Raw genomic sequence first — 19,460 nt, 5'->3', positions numbered from 1 at the left:
GTCTTGCATGCTTTCTAATACATGAATGGCAAATGGTGACAAGGAAAGAATCAAACTATATCCCACAAGAGCAAGCAACTTGAGTTGAATTCACTATGCTAACTTGCTCAAAGCTTCTGTGCTTGATGATGTTGGGTGCCCCATTAGTTGGATCCGTACGTAGAGTTCAAAAAGAATATCGAGTTTGACGGACGGGGATCCCTAAACTTCGGAGTGTTATTAGGAGTGCGTTGATGTTAGTTGCTGGATTGATTTCATCTAACTCACCGGCATGGTTGAAGTTGATGTTGAAATACGCAAGAGATCTTTCACAAGGCATTTCTAAAAGAAAAAAAAATCATCAAAGTATGAGGAGCTCGATGTTTCTTGAACTTCTCCAATGCCCGACAATGCATCCTTGGAATGGTAAAGGATATTTGCATGTTGTCGTCTCACATTGCCCTACTTATATTCAGCAGATGCTTTGCGGAGCCGGAGACGTCTCGCTCCGCTCCCGTAATCAAGTCTCTATCTTCCTTATTATCTCTCCCACCTGTTCCTCTTCCGTAGTTTTATTCATGCTACTCTTGGATTTGGGGAAGTCTAGCCTCGAGCTTTCCTGCGGGTTTTCGAGCACCGACGGCGGACCGTAGCGTGTGCTTCCATTCCCGCTTCAGTTCAATAAACTTCCGGCTTCTCGGGTTCGTCTCCCGTTCGGAATTCTTTTGCGACCTAATGGGCGGTCGTCTCAATTGTTTGACTCGGTTTTGTGAAGTTTGCTCGATTTCCGGTTGGCAGGTGAAGATCGCGGGCCGGAATCTGGAGAAGGATTTGCTGGTGATGGTCACAGAGGACCCAAAGGTGTGCTTCATGGCTTCAATTGGCGGAGGCCGTACCTAAACGTGTGCTTCATGGCTTCAATTGGCGGAGGCAGTAGACAATCTCTCCTGGTAATTTCTTTGAAACGAGAAAGTCTCTCCCGGTACTTGCTTCGACTAGAGGAAGTTCTCTTTTTAATTGAGCGTGTTTGTTCCTTCAACAATGGCTTGGTGCGCCCTTTGAGTCATTGGCCTTATCTCGTTTTACTTCTTTCGCTCTTCCTAAATGTGCTACGCTTCCTTCTCCCGAGAGAAACCACTATAATTGCCAATCTAGATCGATTTGTGTTTGATGGATAATTGGACAAATATAAAGGCGAAGTGCTTGAAAGTCTAAAGGAGAACAACTAAGGAGTTCCCAAACTTAATCGACAGTCCACTGGACCAACCGGAAGTGTACCATGCTCCTGTATTGCCATCTTGCTTCCCTTCCGTGTACACCAGTTAAAATGTCCATGAAAATAAAGAACTTGAATTGGAGGGGATGTCATGTATTCTAAATAGACTAGCTATATCGATTGTAGAAATGCTTGATGCCCACTTGGAGTTGGTGGGTTCGGGACCTGCAGAATAACATCTCAACACTGTCGGGCATGTGTATAGTTTCCTCGGATTTCTAATGCTGAATCTCACAATGTAATGCTACTTGTGGCTCCTCTTCTTCCTCTTTTGCCTGATTGAGAGTTCCCAACAAGGAGATATTTAATGTATACTAGATTGCAGAGCATAGGCTGGAAAGTTTCTCGCATTTTGCACTACTTGAAGTCAATTTATCTTCTTCGATTACGAGAGGGCCATTGCATCGCATCATTTTGATTAATCAAGTTCTTCGGTGGGAGTTTAACTTACTTGTTAATAGGATATCTCAAGCGATCATGCATACTTGTATGATAATCCGGTCGAGAGGGATGGAGTCGGGGACTAGAGAAAGTGCGAAAACTAGGAGTGTAGAGGGAGCTGCATCCAAGTATGTCAAGTTCTTATATGACTCTATCTCTTGGTAATTCAAATTCGTAAGGACTTTGGATTAGATGCGTAGCCTTGGCGATTCTTGATATCTATTCTCCTTGGAAAAATTTAGAGACCAATTAGAGAGGAAGCATCTTTTCTCCGAAAACATCCGAATGCTTCACGCATCATATGGTCTTCTTGATTTGGAGAACATGTTGTTGAGTGCACTATAATTCTTGAGCCAACCTTTGAATGGTTTTTGTTGAGATCCTAAGTTGTCGATACTAGTAAACTCGTGATCCTTGCCCGAATCCACTCCACCTCGAGGTTCCAAAGCGGAACAACAAGATTCATTTTGGGATTGTGATAATGGATTGGAGGCTGCCATAAAGATGCAGATTCCTGTCACTTTACGTGACCTATTAGCCCAAATAAATCCCATATCAAGTGACCGATATCCCTCGGTTGTATTGTACTGTTACGATGCTTTGCCTCACTTAACAAATTTTGATTAACATTTTCTCATTCTTTAGCGTTCTCTATCTTCCCTCTTATTAATTTTGTGGCGAAAAAATTATTCATTCTTTTTATCTCTGTTGTTTTTTTGGCACATTCATTGTGTCGTCAATACCGGTTTCTCATAATTATTCTAATCTACTCCAGGTAAGTGTACAACATCATTATGTTGGCTCGTCCCGGTGGCGAGATTGTTGTCTTGGGATTTGAACATGGTGCGGTTTCACTGCATGATGTAGAAGTAAGTTTTCATGCTGTTGCGGCAATGTTACCCCGCATTACTTCTCAACAAGAAATTCACCTGGCAAGAATCCTTTATCATCAGAATGTGTTCTTCTGCGACCTCTCTTGGGAAATATTCTGAATTGCTCAAAAGCTGCATGATGCAATGCAAACAACAAGCTTGTTGAATGAACATTAAGTTAAGATGTTTCTCAAATACTGAAAGTCTAGCCAACTCGTTTGATATAATGGCCGACTAATCGGGCGGTTGTATCTTAAGTCAAGATCGTAGTTGACACTTGTAGTGTGTATTGGAGTCTTTATTCAAAAAGAGTTGTTTGTGATTCGGGTTTGGATCTTCATGTTAAAGTGGAAGCAATTCGGTCCGAGGTTGAGATTGTATCGGTGTTGATTTTGTGCTGTTAGAATGACGGAGGTTTGTTGGGTGGTTCCGCCTCTTTGTGGGGTTCAGCTAACACAACATAAAAAGAAAACCAAAAAAAGCGAAAAAGTCGAAAAAAGAAAAAGAAAGAGAGGGGCTGTTCGTGGTGTGAAGAGTAAAGAGGGAGAGCGTTCCCGGAGAAGGCAGCACAAGAAAAGGAAAAGGGGCAGCGGCTTTCCGGTCCAGATTCGAAGGCCCAACGTTGTTGTGACTCAAATTTCAGTGCATTGTTACCGAGCCTAAATTGTTTCTTGTTTTCTCCAATCAAAGGCCCAACAAGGTTGTTGTTGGAACCAAAGTTGAAAATGTTTCTAGTGGCAAGAACGAGGTCGCTAGAGTCTAATTGATGTGCATTTGAGATTGTGCTTCTATAATTCTATTTGGGATATTGAAGCTCCGTTAGTGTTGCTTTAGGCTTTGTAACAAAGAATCAGCTCTCACAAAAAGAAAAATGATACAAATGAACTTTATCTCAATATACAATGTTATCCTTGGACTTTTTAATTGGTTAATATGATCCTTGACCTATTGATAGATGTTCAATCTAAACCCTAAGTTATATGAAAATGTTCAATGCCGCTATTTCGTTAATTCAAATTTAATGAAGTCTTCTCACGTGGCTTCTAATTCGTTAAATTTGAACGATGGACAAAAAATAGATATCGGGTGGATTGTTCACGTAAATTTTCATCTCTGCATATGATAATCGAATTCATATTATGATAATGTACATTATAGAACATGCGTCATCAGATAGTGCCTCATTATTTTAAAAAGACTGTAGTCATTGATTTAAGTTTGCGTACTTATTTTCACACATCCGACTTGACATACAATAATCAATATCATTAAATGATGTTTGATTTGTCGTTTAAGCATATGGAAGAACTAAATTGGAAATTTAGCAATAGTTCATGGACTACACCGAACAAACTAAAAATTCAAAGACTATTTACATCATTTGTTTCCTCATAAAAAATGCGATATTGGAATCCAACTACCAACTTGGTTTTTAAAAACATATGCCCAATAGTTTGTCTCATTCCTTGCCATAAAAGCATTCCTCGTGGAATCAATGGTTGCACTCGATAACCAATTGAATTAATATTCATGATCAACACAAAAGGCAAGGTGGTGTGAACGACCGGATGAACTTAGAAGGGGCATCCAAGTATCCAAATTCATAGTAGAAAATGCAAAATCAGTTGAACTTACTCATCTCAATTGAAACTCCGGGAAGAGATTAATGAGAAAAATGAACTTAAAATGGGGTTAGACACAAATTGCTTCCTTATAATTGAACAAATTTGGCAATTTCTTAGATAAAATACTTAACCATCCGAATTTCTTTCTGCTTATCATAGAATGCTTTATTCTCATTGCTGCAATCAAAAATCACCATGTAGCAACCCACAGATTGGGCATGATCGGTGAGAAAAGAAAGAACCTTCTTTCCTAACCGCATCCCCCTAGAATCACAATCAACGGCCGCGTCTTCAATATGGCCAACCTTGCTGCAGTTCCTTATAAACTTCTTCTCAATGAACACACTTCCAGTAGCGACTATCTTTCCACGATTAGTATCCTCTATGGTCATCGCCAAGAGAGCTGAGCTCTTGGAACCGCTTTTGGAAATCCTCATCGGAGATAGCATCGCAAACTATCAATTGCTGCAATAGCTCTACAAACCCTTTGCTTTTGTGGGGTATCTCTAGTTTACGAACTTGAAGATTACGTGCTTCATTTAGTGGGACCCCAATCTGCATTTCCTGAGATGAGGCTTCTGTTTACACCAACTTCATTCACATCGACAAGGAGAGAATTAGAGTTCATAGAGTCAGAGAAAAGAACATGGAACGCATTTAGAAGCTCCACCATGTTATTAACGGGAAATCACACATAAGACACATAGCATTTCTCTATCTAAGCAAGCCACCTAGCACAGGCTTGTAGTGGCCAAATCTGCTGACTCTAAATCATAAAGCAAAAGATAAATGCAATTCACTTTTCTGCCTTCTTCTATGAAGGTAATATTAATGCAAATGTGATATCAGTTACTTCCTAGTGAGTCTGTTCGCAAAAGATAAAAACAAGAGGGGAGGAGGAGGAGAACTTGCTAATGAGGCTAAATGAGTATGTACGTACTCAATACAGAGAGGAAAAAGAAGCAGTTCCATAGACTCCTTTGTTCACAGAGTGATATTCTCACTTTAAATTACAAACTTAGAAAGCAGAATCGAAGAACCTATCCACAACCTGGCAACAATTACCGCTGAAAAACAGAGAACGATGAACAAGTTTCCTTGGCTTTGTCATTTTTCAAAACAGCTCATTAAAGCTTCAAATAAAATTCCAACTAAGAAATTGCCATTAATTGCATTCTTTGGTGCACAGTAGGTATCTGTAACAATGTTTGGTGTTAATACACGACACCATTCTCCATTGATACATCGGAGAACGACATCTGCGGTGCTTATTAGTCAAAAACTCGCAAATGGAGTATCTCTTTCTCAAAGTATAAAATATCTCAAAAGATTTTTCTTACATGGACTTAGTTCATGTCTAGGATATGGCAGATAATCCATAGAATACTATCTTGACACGGCTGCATATTTTGGACACAATGCCCATGATGACCACACAACAACAGGAACAACCTTTGCCAACACTCATTAAGTGATTTGCCGGCATTCGTAAAAGCCAGTAGAATTCTTACAGGCAAAAGGGAAAAAATAAAGTTCAAAGCGATGTTGAGAAAAGCGTTACTACTAATTGCCGCAAATTCTGCTAAAGACATCCAAAAATGCCTGCAAAAGCTCTATCTTTAGGCATTTGATAGTAGCATTTGCAAATGCCGCAATGTGTATTTCTTGTAGCAAAAATTGTAAGTCCCAGAAAAAAGTCATTGCAAATGGTCCCTGAAAACATTGCTTCACCGCAAATTAACTCCCGCTTAAAACTGTGAGGTTGAGACAGAGAGACAGATTACGAAGTTTGCAACTCCTAAACAGCCGTAACAGTGTCGAAAGATTCGACCCAAAAAGCAAAAGAAATCGATGGATTACAAAAGCTTCATATCAACTCATGCATCAATGCCAGACACGATAGCAATCTCGGAGAGAGTACAAGAGACTGTCCTGCGCTTTTCTAGGGTGTGATTGAGCCTAGCCATCGCCTACTTCTAATCACGCTAGCGAAGAAGTCCAGGGGCATAAAGCTTATCAAATTAAGTCGAAATTCCCAGAATCGCACGATGGCCAGCATCCACGCTCGACACCCGACACTGTCTTGCGCTTTCGATTCAGGAGGAGCAAAAAAAGATTACGCATTCCCAACGCTCGTGATAATCACAATCACAAACCAGAAGAACGAGAGAGTACCTTGGGCTCGATTTAATTGCTGTTCCCTGCTCTCCCGATTCGAAGTCGGCAAGTGATTGATGAAATGCGAGCGAGAGACAAAAGGAAGCAAAGAGTCTGAGATTTGCTGTGCCTTTGGTAACCTATTTACCCCCAAAGTAAACGAGAGGGGGAGCTAAAAAGGCATTTCAGTTTGATTCGCACTGGGCCAGATCCGCGAGGCGATGGTGGTGGAGAGGAGGGCGGTGAAGGCGGAAAGTTCCGCGAAGGTGGAGAGAAGATGGTCTGGTGTTCAGTGGCCTCTCTCCGATGAAAACAGAGAGCGTGGAAGGGAAGAGAAATAGAGAACAAAGCAGAAAAGGGCAGAGAGAAAAGTCAATGAGAGTGAGGCTGTCTGGGGGGAACTTTTCTGTTCTCGGAGCGACTTTTGAAACGATATATGGTTTCTATTCTCAATAACAATTTATAAAAATAAAAACGCGCTTGGTAATTATAAAAAAAATTATTTTTTATTTTTTTATTTAATTGAAGAGACTATATATATATAAATTAAGATTTATTTATCTTTTTAACTTATTAAATCAAATTAAACCCCATTTGTTCAAAAATTAAATTAAATTAGATTAATATATATATGAGTAATTTATACGTAATTTATCAAATTATAATCTGAATGAAATCAACTATAAAAATATTCAAGTTGTGTGTTCAAAAACAAAAATGTTCCTAACTATTTCTAAAAATGTTTCAAATGTTAGCCCCACGCGAGTGCCACGTCAACAAAAGATTAACAATTAAAAACTAAAATAGAAGAAAAAAATCTAATTCACTGTTCATCATCTTCAACCTTGCGATCAGTCGACCAAAGCTTCTCCGATGCTCGTCGTCGCTATTCACTGCCTAAACCTCCCAGCAGCGTTGGTCGACCCTCGCTTGACCTCCCACCAAATCTGTCCACGGCGGCCACTAGCTTCATGGTTGGATCTGGCTTCGAAGTTCACAGCCGCCATGGCCACTCGAGCTCGAAGCTGGCATAAGGGTTTGTGAATTTCATCTGCTTTGCGAGGGAATGAGCAAGCCCTACACTTCGGCTCCTGTTGGCCCCGAGTCGCCGAGCGCCGCAGCCCCAAAGCTTCTAGCGCTCCAAGTCCTTGTACTGCAGGTAAAGGCTGTCCTTTAGCGGAAGTCCCTCCAGGCTATGCTTCTTCTCTTCGACCTTTCCCTGACGATGCACCTCTTGCCTGTCCATGGCTCATCTTTTCACAATCAACAAAATGAACAATAACATCTCATTTTTTTACCCTGAATCGGACCTCAAAGCTTGCCGCCGCCATGACCAGATCTATTAGATGTGGTCAAGCAAGGGACGATGAGCGCCGTCGGAGGTCCAAACGGAAGTGGGTAGCGACGGACCATCGCCCAAGGACATTGCGAGGTCGAAGACAATGAATAGTGACTTTTCCTTTTTCTTCTTTTTAATGTTTTTTTGATTTGGCCCTTGCCTGACGCTGCCATTTTGGATTCACATTAAGTTTTTAACTGTCACTTTTAATAAAAGAGGGTAAAAGTGTCACAAGATACAAATTTAAGATTTTTAGTATCACAAAAAAAATTAGGATAAATGTGTCGTAGTAGGCATAGTTTGGGATTTTTAACGACACAAAAAAAATTCAGAATAAATATGTCACATTGGATAAAGTTTAGGGTTTTTTGTGATACTTTCTCTTAAATTTATTAATTCCAAACAATGACTCGTACTAGCAAACACTGAATTAATTTTTATAGTGTAAATTCATTTTTAGGCTCTCTTTTATTATTTATTTTTGTATATTTGAATTAAGTTAGTTTGATTGTAATAAGTATAGAAAATTATAATTTATTATGTACATATAAAAATATATGTTTAATATATAACGTGTCCCAATATATCGAAATTCTCTATTTTTTTGAAAATGAAGTGTCGGTATGTCGTGCCGTGTCACGTGTCACATGTTGATGTCGGTGCCACCTAGAAAAAATGTACAGCGTAAATACCAACTTAAAGCAATAGTTTCATAACTAAATAGCATGCATATGAAGAATTACAAGTACTATTAACTTTAAAACGTGAAGTCATGGGATTGCTTTCCGGTCATCAAACAATTTTGCGTCGAATCCAATAAGATGATGATTTTTTTTAACAGATGTCAACTTTATTGCGTCAAGCTAATGATCAACATTTGTGTATATATTGATAGGTTGAATATGTTCTTGTCACAACAGTAAACGCGGTAAATATGCCTAGTACTCTTGTTAGAGTGGTAAATAGCTACAGGTTTTTTTTTTTTTTTTTTGGTCATAGTAAATAGCTATAGGTTGATATATAACATTCATGTCTGATTCCTTTTAGTTTAGACGCATTATAGGCGAAGTAGTCTAACATCCGAGCTAGAGTTGATTAGCTTTAGAGAACGGTGCAGTTATGCTCTTGAATTTGAAGTGATAATTTAGCACACTCCTTTCCTTTCTTGCTTCACACTCCATAATTTCAAGTATTGCTATTTGAGTTTGAGTTGTTGGTATATAAATAGCATTGATAATTCTTTTAGCTTGCATTGTTACAAGTGACTATCAGAATAACCTTCTTTGTATTGTAAGATGAAGTAATTAATGCATTGAATTTTTAACCTCTCACTCAATTCTTGATACAAATCTTTTAATTGGAGTTTATTTGACATGTTGAGACACGTTATATATTAAATATATAATTACTATTTCTATGATTTTTTACAAAAATGAAGAATAAATTTCCTGCATAAGGTACTCCTGTAATTTGAACTAGAGTCTAGACATTTGACGGACTAGACAGAACGCGTTCTCTCGCACGCTCAGGCGAGTGAGGTGAGCCCACCCCCCGCACTAGCAATGTGCCTTGCACGGTAACACTAGACAAAACACACTCTCTTTCCTCTCTGTCTCGCGAAGGGAACGACAACCACCATGATTTTGGCTGCGTCATCTCTCTTTCGGCGCTCTCTCGCTCTGTCCTATGGCGCTCCGCTCCGGCACGACCAAAGCACGTTCTCTGCTCCAGTGCTTACCGCGCGTCGTTGGCTCTCTCCCTCATCTCTCTCATCCCAAGATGCAGACAACTCCTCCCTCTATCCCCCGATCTCCGCCCTCCCGATCTGCGCCATCCTTGCCCTCCTTCCTCACCGACTTATGTGCCCCCGGCGTGTTGATCGTGTGTCGGAGCATGTCGAATGCGTGTTCGTGTCCAACACCAACACAGCACCTCCCTTGACCGGTCGGTGCTTCATAGCGTGCACCAACCAAGTTGAATAAAAATGTTAATATGCTTAGGTATAATTTGAGTTGCAAGCAAAACCACTCAAAGTTGGTTAACGTGGCATTTCTACGTCAATTGAAAATATACATTAACTGGGTGATACAAAAAATTATCTTCAAAAGAAAATCTTTTTTTAATCGAGAAAATTGAAAAAACTAGGGACGATTTACAGTGATTTTTGGATGGAGGCCTAGGGAGGTAGATTTAGGGCAAGACCTACAATTGAGGTGTTTTTTTTAGACAAAATTCACTTTGGGCAAGTTTGGGACTTGACCCAAAGTTACTATGTTTTTTTTTTTTTCCAAGAAAAAAGAAAATTGACATAGAATTTAAATTAGACCTAAAGTTGAATTTTTTTTTTCAGAGAATTAGGCCTTTTATATTGATAGGTATTGTGTTTGGCTAAAGTCGCCGATCCTTCTCATTAAAAAAATTAATATCAATCTTTAGTCCTCATTTCCCTAGAAAATTGAGCATTTTCCTAGACAAGCAGCGCATTGACTCGAGGGCGAGGTCAAGAAGAATTGTTTAATCAAAGATAAGCGTACCAATACTACTTGTCCAAGTTGATCAGAAATATGCTCTCCATTGTTTGGATATATGTTTGTGGGACTCGCTATAGCTCGAAATGAATGAGAGTGCATCTTATCTTTTGATATCTCGAGACTTGCAATCACATCCTTATTATTGGCCAATCAATTAATTAGTACTTAAACAATATGTGGTTTATCCACTTTTCATTTTGAGGAATTTAACTTTTCACTCTCTTATTAACCATCACACACAAAGAGCGAATAAGATTGCTTTATGTGTTTGATATGGATTATCTAAGGAAATGAACTTAATTTGCTAAAATAAATTTACAAGGATTAATATTGTGAGCGTACTTTCTTACAAGATTTGTGCATGTAGGCACCAAGTAAGCTTGTACACGTGAGCTTGTACTATTCTAGTTTATCATTTTTGTCTAAACAGTCATAAATTTGTTATGTAACAAGCATGGGCATGATAGTTTCATAATATCAGTACGATGCATCCATCTCTCACGAGCTCGCAGGTGATTTTCAGGTTGGGGTTCTGCAGGCATGTGAGCAAAGCAGTGACCACAAGGGAAAGATCAAGGATCTGGAGTGAGGGAGATAAACAAAAAATGTGCAAAGGTCGAGGAAGCAACTAGAAAGAGTTATCGTGGAGTTAAAAATGTCTACCTGGTAAAAAAATCAAGCATGAGGAAAGACAACGGTACTGAGCATAGATGTGTTCAGCATATGCTTTCCGATTCTTCTGCAACCTTTTAAATAAATAACAGTGATCGATGCATCAGCATGTGCTTACTGATTCTTACTCGACATAAAATTATAATTTAATGTTTCTTGTCCAGATGCATTCCCCGAAGGACATCCTAGTCCACTTTTCATCCTCCCTATAAATCCACCTTTTTATGTGTATAGAAATTTTGACAGGCCTCGTCTGTCATCCTTGGATTCTCTTGGGCATTAAGATTTCAGCTGCGTGAAGGGCACCGACTCCTACCCCACGTGGTTGCGGTTCCCCGTGAATGAATTACTTAACAAGCTTGACTTATATAAATCAAACCACTAGAGAATAGGCAACAAGAAGGCATCTCCTGTTTCCTGAGAGGCATTCTGGTTCTTTTCTCTGTTAGACTTGAGGACCATAATCAAAGGCAGATCAGAGCAAAGACGAAATGCATCAGCCCATTTTTGGGCAGTCTTTCGCCGTGCTCGTGGCACTGATCCTTCTCTCTGGGCTGGCGTTCTATTTTCTCAATAAGAAGAAAGCTTCGCACGGCCCTATTTGGGCCCGGAGCACCACGTATTAAATATTTTTTTGTCCAGCTTGATAAAAAAGATGCTCTCCATTGTTTAGATTTGTTCTGGAAAGTCTTTATAGATGAAAAAGAATGAGAGTGCATCTCATCTTCTAATTTGTACTTAAGCAAGATGTGGTTTATCCACTTTTGATTTTATGACTTTAACTATACACTCTATTACCAACCATCACACGACAAGTGAATAAGACCGCTTTAGGAAATATTTCTTTACATCAGTATTGTGTGCTATAATTGCCCTAATTTATTATGTTTCAATCTGTTAAACATTGTCCAAGAAGATGCTTGTAAAATATAAACGAGAAACCAGTCCACGTTATGAACCGAAAAAAGTATGCTTGATTTGGATTATCTATGGAAATGAACTTAATTTGTTAGGGGTCAAAAAAGTTAATCAATTTAATGGAGATGTTTTTTACTAGTTTTGTCTCAAAAACAAATTATAAGGAATGAAATTGAACATTCACAAGAATATGATGATCAAAAGTGGAAGGTTTGTGCACGTAGACACCATGTAATCTCGTACATGTGAGTTTGTCCTCTTCCATATTATCATTTTGTCCAAACACAGTAATAAAGAGTTGTCATGGAGTTACAAAGTCTACCTAGAAAAGAACTTAAACAAGCATAAAAATATATCTGTGGTCAATGTATCAACGTGTTTCTTATTCGGATGCATTGCAAGTCGCTGTATATTTTCTATTATATATTTAGATATGCCAATTGTATTCATTTACAAGAAAAAAAAATAGGCCAATATATGTAAAAATTTACATATCATCGAAAGTTATTTCAGTATATTCTCAATTATAAACTATACTAATTTAATACAGAGAAAGACATACTAAAAGTCTTGAAAGTAAGGTTTATTATAGGAGTCGAAATATCAAGCTACTAAGGTTTATTATATTCCATGCTACTAAGAAAACTATAGATCCCCTGGTTACTCACATAGTCAATCAAGTTAACATAGATATTGCGGGAGGTTGTTCATTAGGTTAACCTTAATAATAAATTGACCCGATATCAAACAAATAATACAATTATAATTTAAATAAATACATCTAACACCCACTAATTGTTCTAATCACAGTCCACAACAATTATTCTAACTCTCGAACGCAGTTAACACCTAATCAGAGTTTAGGGGTCGACTCACTACTCCAGTGTTCAATGTACAGTCCGGCGCGACGTTGTCGAAAACGCTATTTGAATCAGGTCTCGGGTTACTGCTCGGTCGGGTCGGGTTGGCGGTTCAGGTCAGATCTCGGATTTTAGGTCGGGTCACTAGTTTTCGGGTCGGGTCGGGTTCAGTTACTGTTTCGGTTCGGGTTTAGATCGAGTGAAGTTCGGGTCGGGTCTCACGGGCTACTGTTCACGGCATCGGGGTTTCGGGTGGCTGAGGTGGAGGAGCTGGCGTCGGAGGCTATTGCGGGTGGCTGGAGGTGGGCGGTAGGGCGGGCCGGACGGCGGCTCGACGAAGGCGGGCTCAGGCGACGGGGTCGCGAGCTCGCGGATCTGGGTCGGGTGGAGATGGTGGTGGCTGGCGACGGTCTGTAGGAGGCTGGAGGCGGCGGAGCCGTGACCTGTGGGTCTCGGGTGAGGCGCGAGCCGCGGAGGGAAGGTCGCGGTAGCTCAGATCTGGGTTTGGGTAGGGCGGCGGCGTCGGGAACGGGTGCGGCGGCCGGGACGGGCTCGGATGGGGATCTCGGGTGGCTGAAATGGAGGAGCTGGTGTCGGGCTCGCGGCAGCTGGAGCTTGGCGAAGGCTGGAGGTGAAGGCGTCGGTGGTGGCCGGCGGGACGCGAGCCGGTGCGATGGCCTACAAAGGCGGAGGCTGGGTGGTGGTGGCGTGGTTGGGCAAAGTGAGCAGAAGGGGGCTCGCACGGTTGCAGAAAATAAAAAGAAAGAAGGGAAGTGAAGAAGATAGAGGAAGAAGAAGAAGAACGGAGAAGAAGCACAGTGGGGGAGGTTGTCGCAATCAACAGAAGAAGGAGAGAGAGAGAGGGAATTAATGGGAGGGAGAGAAGATGGGATGGGTGTTCACGCGGAGAGGGGTTCTGGTGGCGTGAAGAACGAGGGAAGAGAGGGAGAGAAAGAGAGAGAGAAGAAAAGTCAAAAATAAAACTTGGGGAGGGGGAAAATCACGTGGGTTGGCAGAGAGAGAGAGAGAGAGAGAGAGAGAATGGGGAAATGGAGTTTCTGTCAAAAAGAGAATGAGTGGGGCCCACCAAAAATCAAAACTAATTTAATGATTTTATTTTCTATGCATAAAAATTAGGGATAAATTGATAATTCGATAAAATGGGTATCGGTAGTCATTTGGCTCAATCGACTAAGGGTAAAATTAAAATTTTGGCATGTAGGATTCGAACAAGTCTGAATTTGCGCGCGAAGGGTCTCGACACTACGAGTCAACGTTTGACAATTCAAACTTGACTTTCTCTGACAAATGTCCCGGAACAACCAATCATCGTCTCTTAAATCCTCAAAATCCAAATTTTATTTTCCACGTTGGAATTTATAATTTTTCTTACAGACACCAAATTTTCGGGGCGTCACAGGTGACCTCGCCCGTAATCGATGAGGCCGATGAAGGCCCTGGACGAGGGCCTTTGCAGCCTCTCCTGTGGACATGATGGCTGTGGACGAGGCCATCGCGGTCTCACCGATTGCAAGTGAGGCCATAAAGGCCCTTGCCAGATCTGAGTGGGGGCCACCTCATCTGCAATCGCCAAGTGAGGCCATGAAGTCCCTCATCGGCCAAGATGAAATGAAAAAAGAAAGGAAAATCTTTTAGAAATTCAATGGTTTTTTAAAAAATATTAAAAATACTAACGATAGCGTTGGTCGCGCCCCATAATATGGTTGGGGTCTACGTCAGTGATTTTATGCTAAAATTGACCAGATTGACTCGATTGTCAAAATTGCAAAAGATTTATCATTGAATTGGCATTAATGCAATAAATTTGAGATTTTTTGGGTACTTTTTCCTGGTGATGACTGTGCCAATCGTGCAGTCCAGTTACAAAGAAAACGAAAGTTCTATGCGAACGGGCTGTCCAATTGTCCTGGCCTAGCTGCCGGTTAGCCTTTCAACATGCGATGTATAAAATGCGGACCCCGGAGAAGCCCCAATTCCAGTCTTGGTGACATCTTGATCCGTGAAAATATCAACTGAGTTGTGGCAATGATCCCTCCAAGCTCCGACCGACAGTAAAACGTCTGTGTGTCTTGATTTTGTGGCCTGAGATCTCTTCTGAAAATGGCAAGACGTAGGAGAAACCAGAAAAAGATATCATAACGGTGGAAGATTCGGATTTATCAGCCGGGTTAACGCTAAAATTCGCAGCGATGCCAAAGAAAAAAACGGTTCCGACGAGAAATATTTCATCTTATATGCATATATTTAGACATAAATTATTTTCGATAATAAAAATATTTTCGTTGACTTATTATTTTAAGCGATACAAGTAATCACTTTTAGAATGACGTTTTCTAAATCATTTATTTTCCATAAAACAAACGGAGCTAAAAGTAAGTGTGTGAATGTCAATCATAATGATGCGAATGTCTTATTATTATTAATATTATTATTAAATGAAACTGCGAAGTAATAGCACACAATTATTAGTCTTGTCATTAAAGAGTCGTCTCCCTTCATTGAAAGAAGGAGCTCAATATGATTCAAACTTTAGATCTAAAGAGAAATATGTTCGATCCTTTGCTAAAGGTTTAGGAGAAAATGAATTCATCCGAGACTAAGGGAAGAAAAGAAAGACTTGGATTATTTTTTACATATATGACAACACGTACAAGCATTACAGGGTTGGAGTAGTTTACACGACACTACCCAACTCAAGCATAAAATACTTGGGCGACAGAGGAGTCAAGGATTCTTGAGTTCTCTGTACAGCACCAATAACGAGGACGGCAGATCCATCCATTATTAACTTGGCTTATCACTCAACTTCACAGTAGATCACATGAAGTCTAATCACCTTACACCTGATCAGCATCAAATGAAAATACTTGTGCGACAGAGAAGTCAAGGATTCTTGAGTTCTCTGTACTGCACCAATAAGGATGAACGGCAAATCCATCCATTATTAACTTGGCTTATTCCTAATGGCACACGCACGCAGAGAAAGCGGAAGTGATCAACACTTAACGTGTGTTGAACTGTAACCCAAAGGGGCTCATCTTCTCTTTCATGATGCTACTGAGGCGATCCACCATGGAAGGAGTGAGATGGTTGACCCAATCGCCCACCTCCCCTTTCCTGAAATAGCTTCTCTTCTCAACCTTCATAATCATCGCCGGCAATTCGCCGGATTTGTTGACCTCCAGGTCCTTGAGGGTCTTCAGGCTACACATTTTGGCTATCTGTTGGATCACACCTCCCTCCTCTTCCACCTCGGTGAAGGGAAGCCCCACGAACCCGGCCACCTTCTTCAGCTGTCCTACAATGTCTTCCTTCAAGTCCTCATACTTGAGGAACAACACCTTGTGTGGCCTCTCCAAGCTCTCCTTCCAATACCCCACCATGTGTTCCCAAAAGGGCCCGAACGATGTTTTTCCTTGGCAATACGTCTCGAATTGCTCTTCCAGGGACCACTCCGGCTGGTCCTGCGACCGCGCCATCTCAAGGTAGAAGTGCCAAGAGGAAACCACGGTGTCCAATGGGTTCCGGCAGATGTATATGATCCGGCAGTCCGACTGCTTGGCGCACTCCGCCAAGGATGCGTAAGGGATGTGCGTCGAGAAGAGCCTCGGCTCCGCCAGGCCGTCGAGGTCGGGCCTCGGGTTGCTTCCATACAGCTGGAACTCGAAGAAAGGGACGAGGTGATGGGGGTGGGAAGTGAGCAAGGGCGTGCTGAAGATGTCGAAGCGGGAGCGGTTGACGACGGAGAACACCAGGGCCTTGAGCCAGGTGGTCCCTGATTTGGGCTGAGAAACCAGGAGTATGTCCTTGTGTTTCGCTTGGAAGTGCCGCTGGAACCCAATCACGTTCGGAAGCAGGTAGGTGGGGCACCAAAAGTTTTGGTAGAGGGACTGGAAAGGACGAACCACGCCTTTCCTTTGGGGAAGTGAAGCAATGAGTTCATCAATGGCTTCCTCATCATCTTCTTCCCCGCCCACGATGGCGGACTGCGAAGAAAGTTGCTGGTGTGCCATTGATGTTCGAGTCAGAATCGATACAATCAGATGAGTGGTAAGCACTGATCTCTTTATTGCTAGCTGAGTGTCAGTTTTTCATTTTTTTTTGTCACTTTGTGCACGTGACAAAACCTATTTTGTCCGAATTTCTCCCACGGCGAAATCTCTTTCGCCTAATGTCATTCTGTCATTTTAAATTGACAGTTGGCTCGTCGATTAAAGGACGAACCACGCATGTGGGCAGTCCCATGATTGCAAACACTCTATTTTCCAATGTCTTCGAATTCGCAACCGTATCTTAATGTTTTAGTCTTTCTTCCAACACTTTGATGTCTTATCGTGTAATAATTTTTCTAATGTGGATTTACATTTTACCATTTAAGAGATTGGTCCGTAAGATAAGGTATAAGGATTCTTAATTAGTTTAATGTGAAGCTAACTAGTGTGGGCCTAGTTAGGTCCAATCGTGATAAGAGAACCCGTGGCTAGAAACTTTATAAATAGGCATAAGTCCCTTATCTAACCCTCTAATGCGGAAATCAAAACGTACCTTTTCGTTTCTTGACGGTTATCTCATTTGACCAGCATAACCGAGAGGGAATATAGGAGAAGCGCTTGGGTTTCGGGAATCGTTGTCCTTCCGCATCAAGATGTATTCTAAACCGGGTATGTGTTAATCCCTTTTCTCTATTATGTAGCGTCTAACTCCGATAATGACGATTATTGGGCGTGCCAATTTCGTGGCTAACAAATCGATCTTTACTAATCGATACCCTTATATATTATTGTTAGCTTTTTGTTGACACCTAAATTTTGATTTTCAGAAAATCATTCATTTAAGCATAAAATGAGAATTGAGCTAGTTCTCACAAATTTTTTTTTCATGCATAGCATATTCAATTTAATTTAACATGCATTACATTTTGCATCTTATATGGACCGGCGGCGTAAGCACACCTAAAATGGATGTGTGGATCGATCAAGAACCCATCAGAAATTTGGCACACCTGCAGTGGGGAGATGGTGTTCAAAAATTGTAGGCAAAAATAGGAGTTTTGGCTTTATTGAACAAGACCAAGTCCATGTTGTTTAAAATTTGACCAAGCCCATGGATATAATATGTCTATATGCAAGTGAGGTGTAGGACTTGGAGGTTTGCATTATTCAATCCAATTTAAAATAATCCTTAAGATCTTGATTGCAATAAAATAAAGGATAAGGATATTGATTGCAAAAGAGATATACTGAAGATTAGCCTTTTAGTTGAACGAAACCCTAGGCTTTATCTATATATATATATGTGTGTGGGCGTCGTTCAAAAAGGTGGAGGCATTAACACATTCGAGAAAGTCGAGTTCCTTGCTCACGTGAAGATTAGAGAGCAAAGAGGGAGACTTAGGTTTTCTAATAACACATAATTCCTCCCATCGCTCGATCGTCCACAAAGCTTGACGTGAGTTGACGACTCCTTGCTTGAACCCGGATCCAGATTTGACGTCGTCTTTGCCCAATTCGGCACCGGCCTCGACGTTGCATCCGCTTCCAACTACCACCGCTCGGCTAAGCTTGCTCGATTGCCGCCGTTGCACCCTCGGTCCGGCCGCCGTTCACACTTATTCTCACTCTTGTTTGGTCTTCTCTTCGGCTACGGTCCGGGGTCTTCATGTGTGGCAATTTGGCACCTAATTGTCTCGTTATTCGGTGCTTGAGTTTGGTTGCCGCTGCCCAGTGCCGTTTCTGCTCCAAATTGGTCCAACTTGTTCTCGCTGTCCGCAGGTCAATTCTCCCGCAAATCAGCACTTGAGACAGCACCGTTTGGAAGTGATTTTTGGGCGGATCCCACGGCTTGTGCGTGCAGATTTTTCTCGAGCAATTCAAGGTAATACTCTTGCACACTTAGGGTTAATTTAAGCATGTTTTAGAGTACTTTATCTGCTGTTTGTTGTTGTTCCAATGCTGTTTCTGCATAGTCCACATGCTGTTTTGATCCAAATCAAGCTGTTTTTTTTTTTTGTTATTTATGTCACTAACCATGCAGATCTTTGCGGGAGCATAAAGGTAAGTATTTTACTCGTTTTAGATGCTGTTGTGCATGGATTGAAAGCCGTCTACTTGTTGTTCTTCGGCATGAACACATAAAATTTTGAAAAAAATTCAAGGAGCAAGTTTTGCAAATCAAAACCCTAATTTTTATCATGGATTTTGAAAATCGGGTTTAATTGGATTCATTGGATATATTTTCAGAATAAAAAAAATCTAAATCTAAATTAGGAAATTTTATTTCCTAGTAGGCAACATCTATGTTAAGTTGGATAAACTTGTCCGTTGCCATTCGGATACGACCCTCCAACTTATTAAAGATGGGAATTTAGTTAATCTGATCTATCGCCGTTTAGATCCGATTCGCTATCTTCAAAAAGCAGAATTTAGATTTATGAATATCCTTTTTTCGAAAATTACGAGAGAATAGGATTTGATTTGGTTTGATCTGGATCGCTATCTTGAATTATATGATTGGATTGATATTCTGCAATTGATTGAGCTCTTGTTTGATTTAAATTTCCCGATAAACTTAAAAAAGAATCCTAAAAATTAGTGAGATATGGTTTCTTATAAATCATGTCCGATTAAATCTTTAGGAAGATAAGGTTTCCTAAAAACTTTATCTCATTAAGTTTATCTTGAAAATTTAGGTAAAGAGAATCAAATCAGAATATTTTTAATCCGGCCAAAAATTCAAAAGAAAGGGAACAGAAATCGGAGAATTTTGTCAT

General features: G+C 40.7%; 1 protein-coding gene and 1 pseudogene across 1 annotated transcript; both read right to left on the bottom strand.

The window, feature by feature from the left end:
- Positions 1 to 4,306: 4,306 nt before the first annotated feature.
- Positions 4,307 to 7,357, bottom strand: LOC115730354 (annotated as a pseudogene).
- Positions 7,358 to 15,571: 8,214 nt separating this feature from the next.
- On the bottom strand, positions 15,572 to 16,705 carry LOC115732428 (cytosolic sulfotransferase 15-like). The gene has a single exon (XM_030663068.2). The coding sequence runs from the start codon at positions 16,702 to 16,704 to the stop codon at positions 15,694 to 15,696; it is 1,011 nt and encodes a 336-aa protein (XP_030518928.1). The 5' UTR covers position 16,705; the 3' UTR covers positions 15,572 to 15,693.
- Between the last annotated feature and the right edge of the window lie 2,755 nt (positions 16,706 to 19,460).

Source organism: Rhodamnia argentea, chromosome 8 (genome assembly GCF_020921035.1).
Source record: "Rhodamnia argentea isolate NSW1041297 chromosome 8, ASM2092103v1, whole genome shotgun sequence".
NCBI lineage: Eukaryota > Viridiplantae > Streptophyta > Magnoliopsida > Myrtales > Myrtaceae > Rhodamnia > Rhodamnia argentea.
Note: the sequence above shows the minus strand (reverse complement) of the source record. Positions and strands in the feature narration are given on the sequence as shown.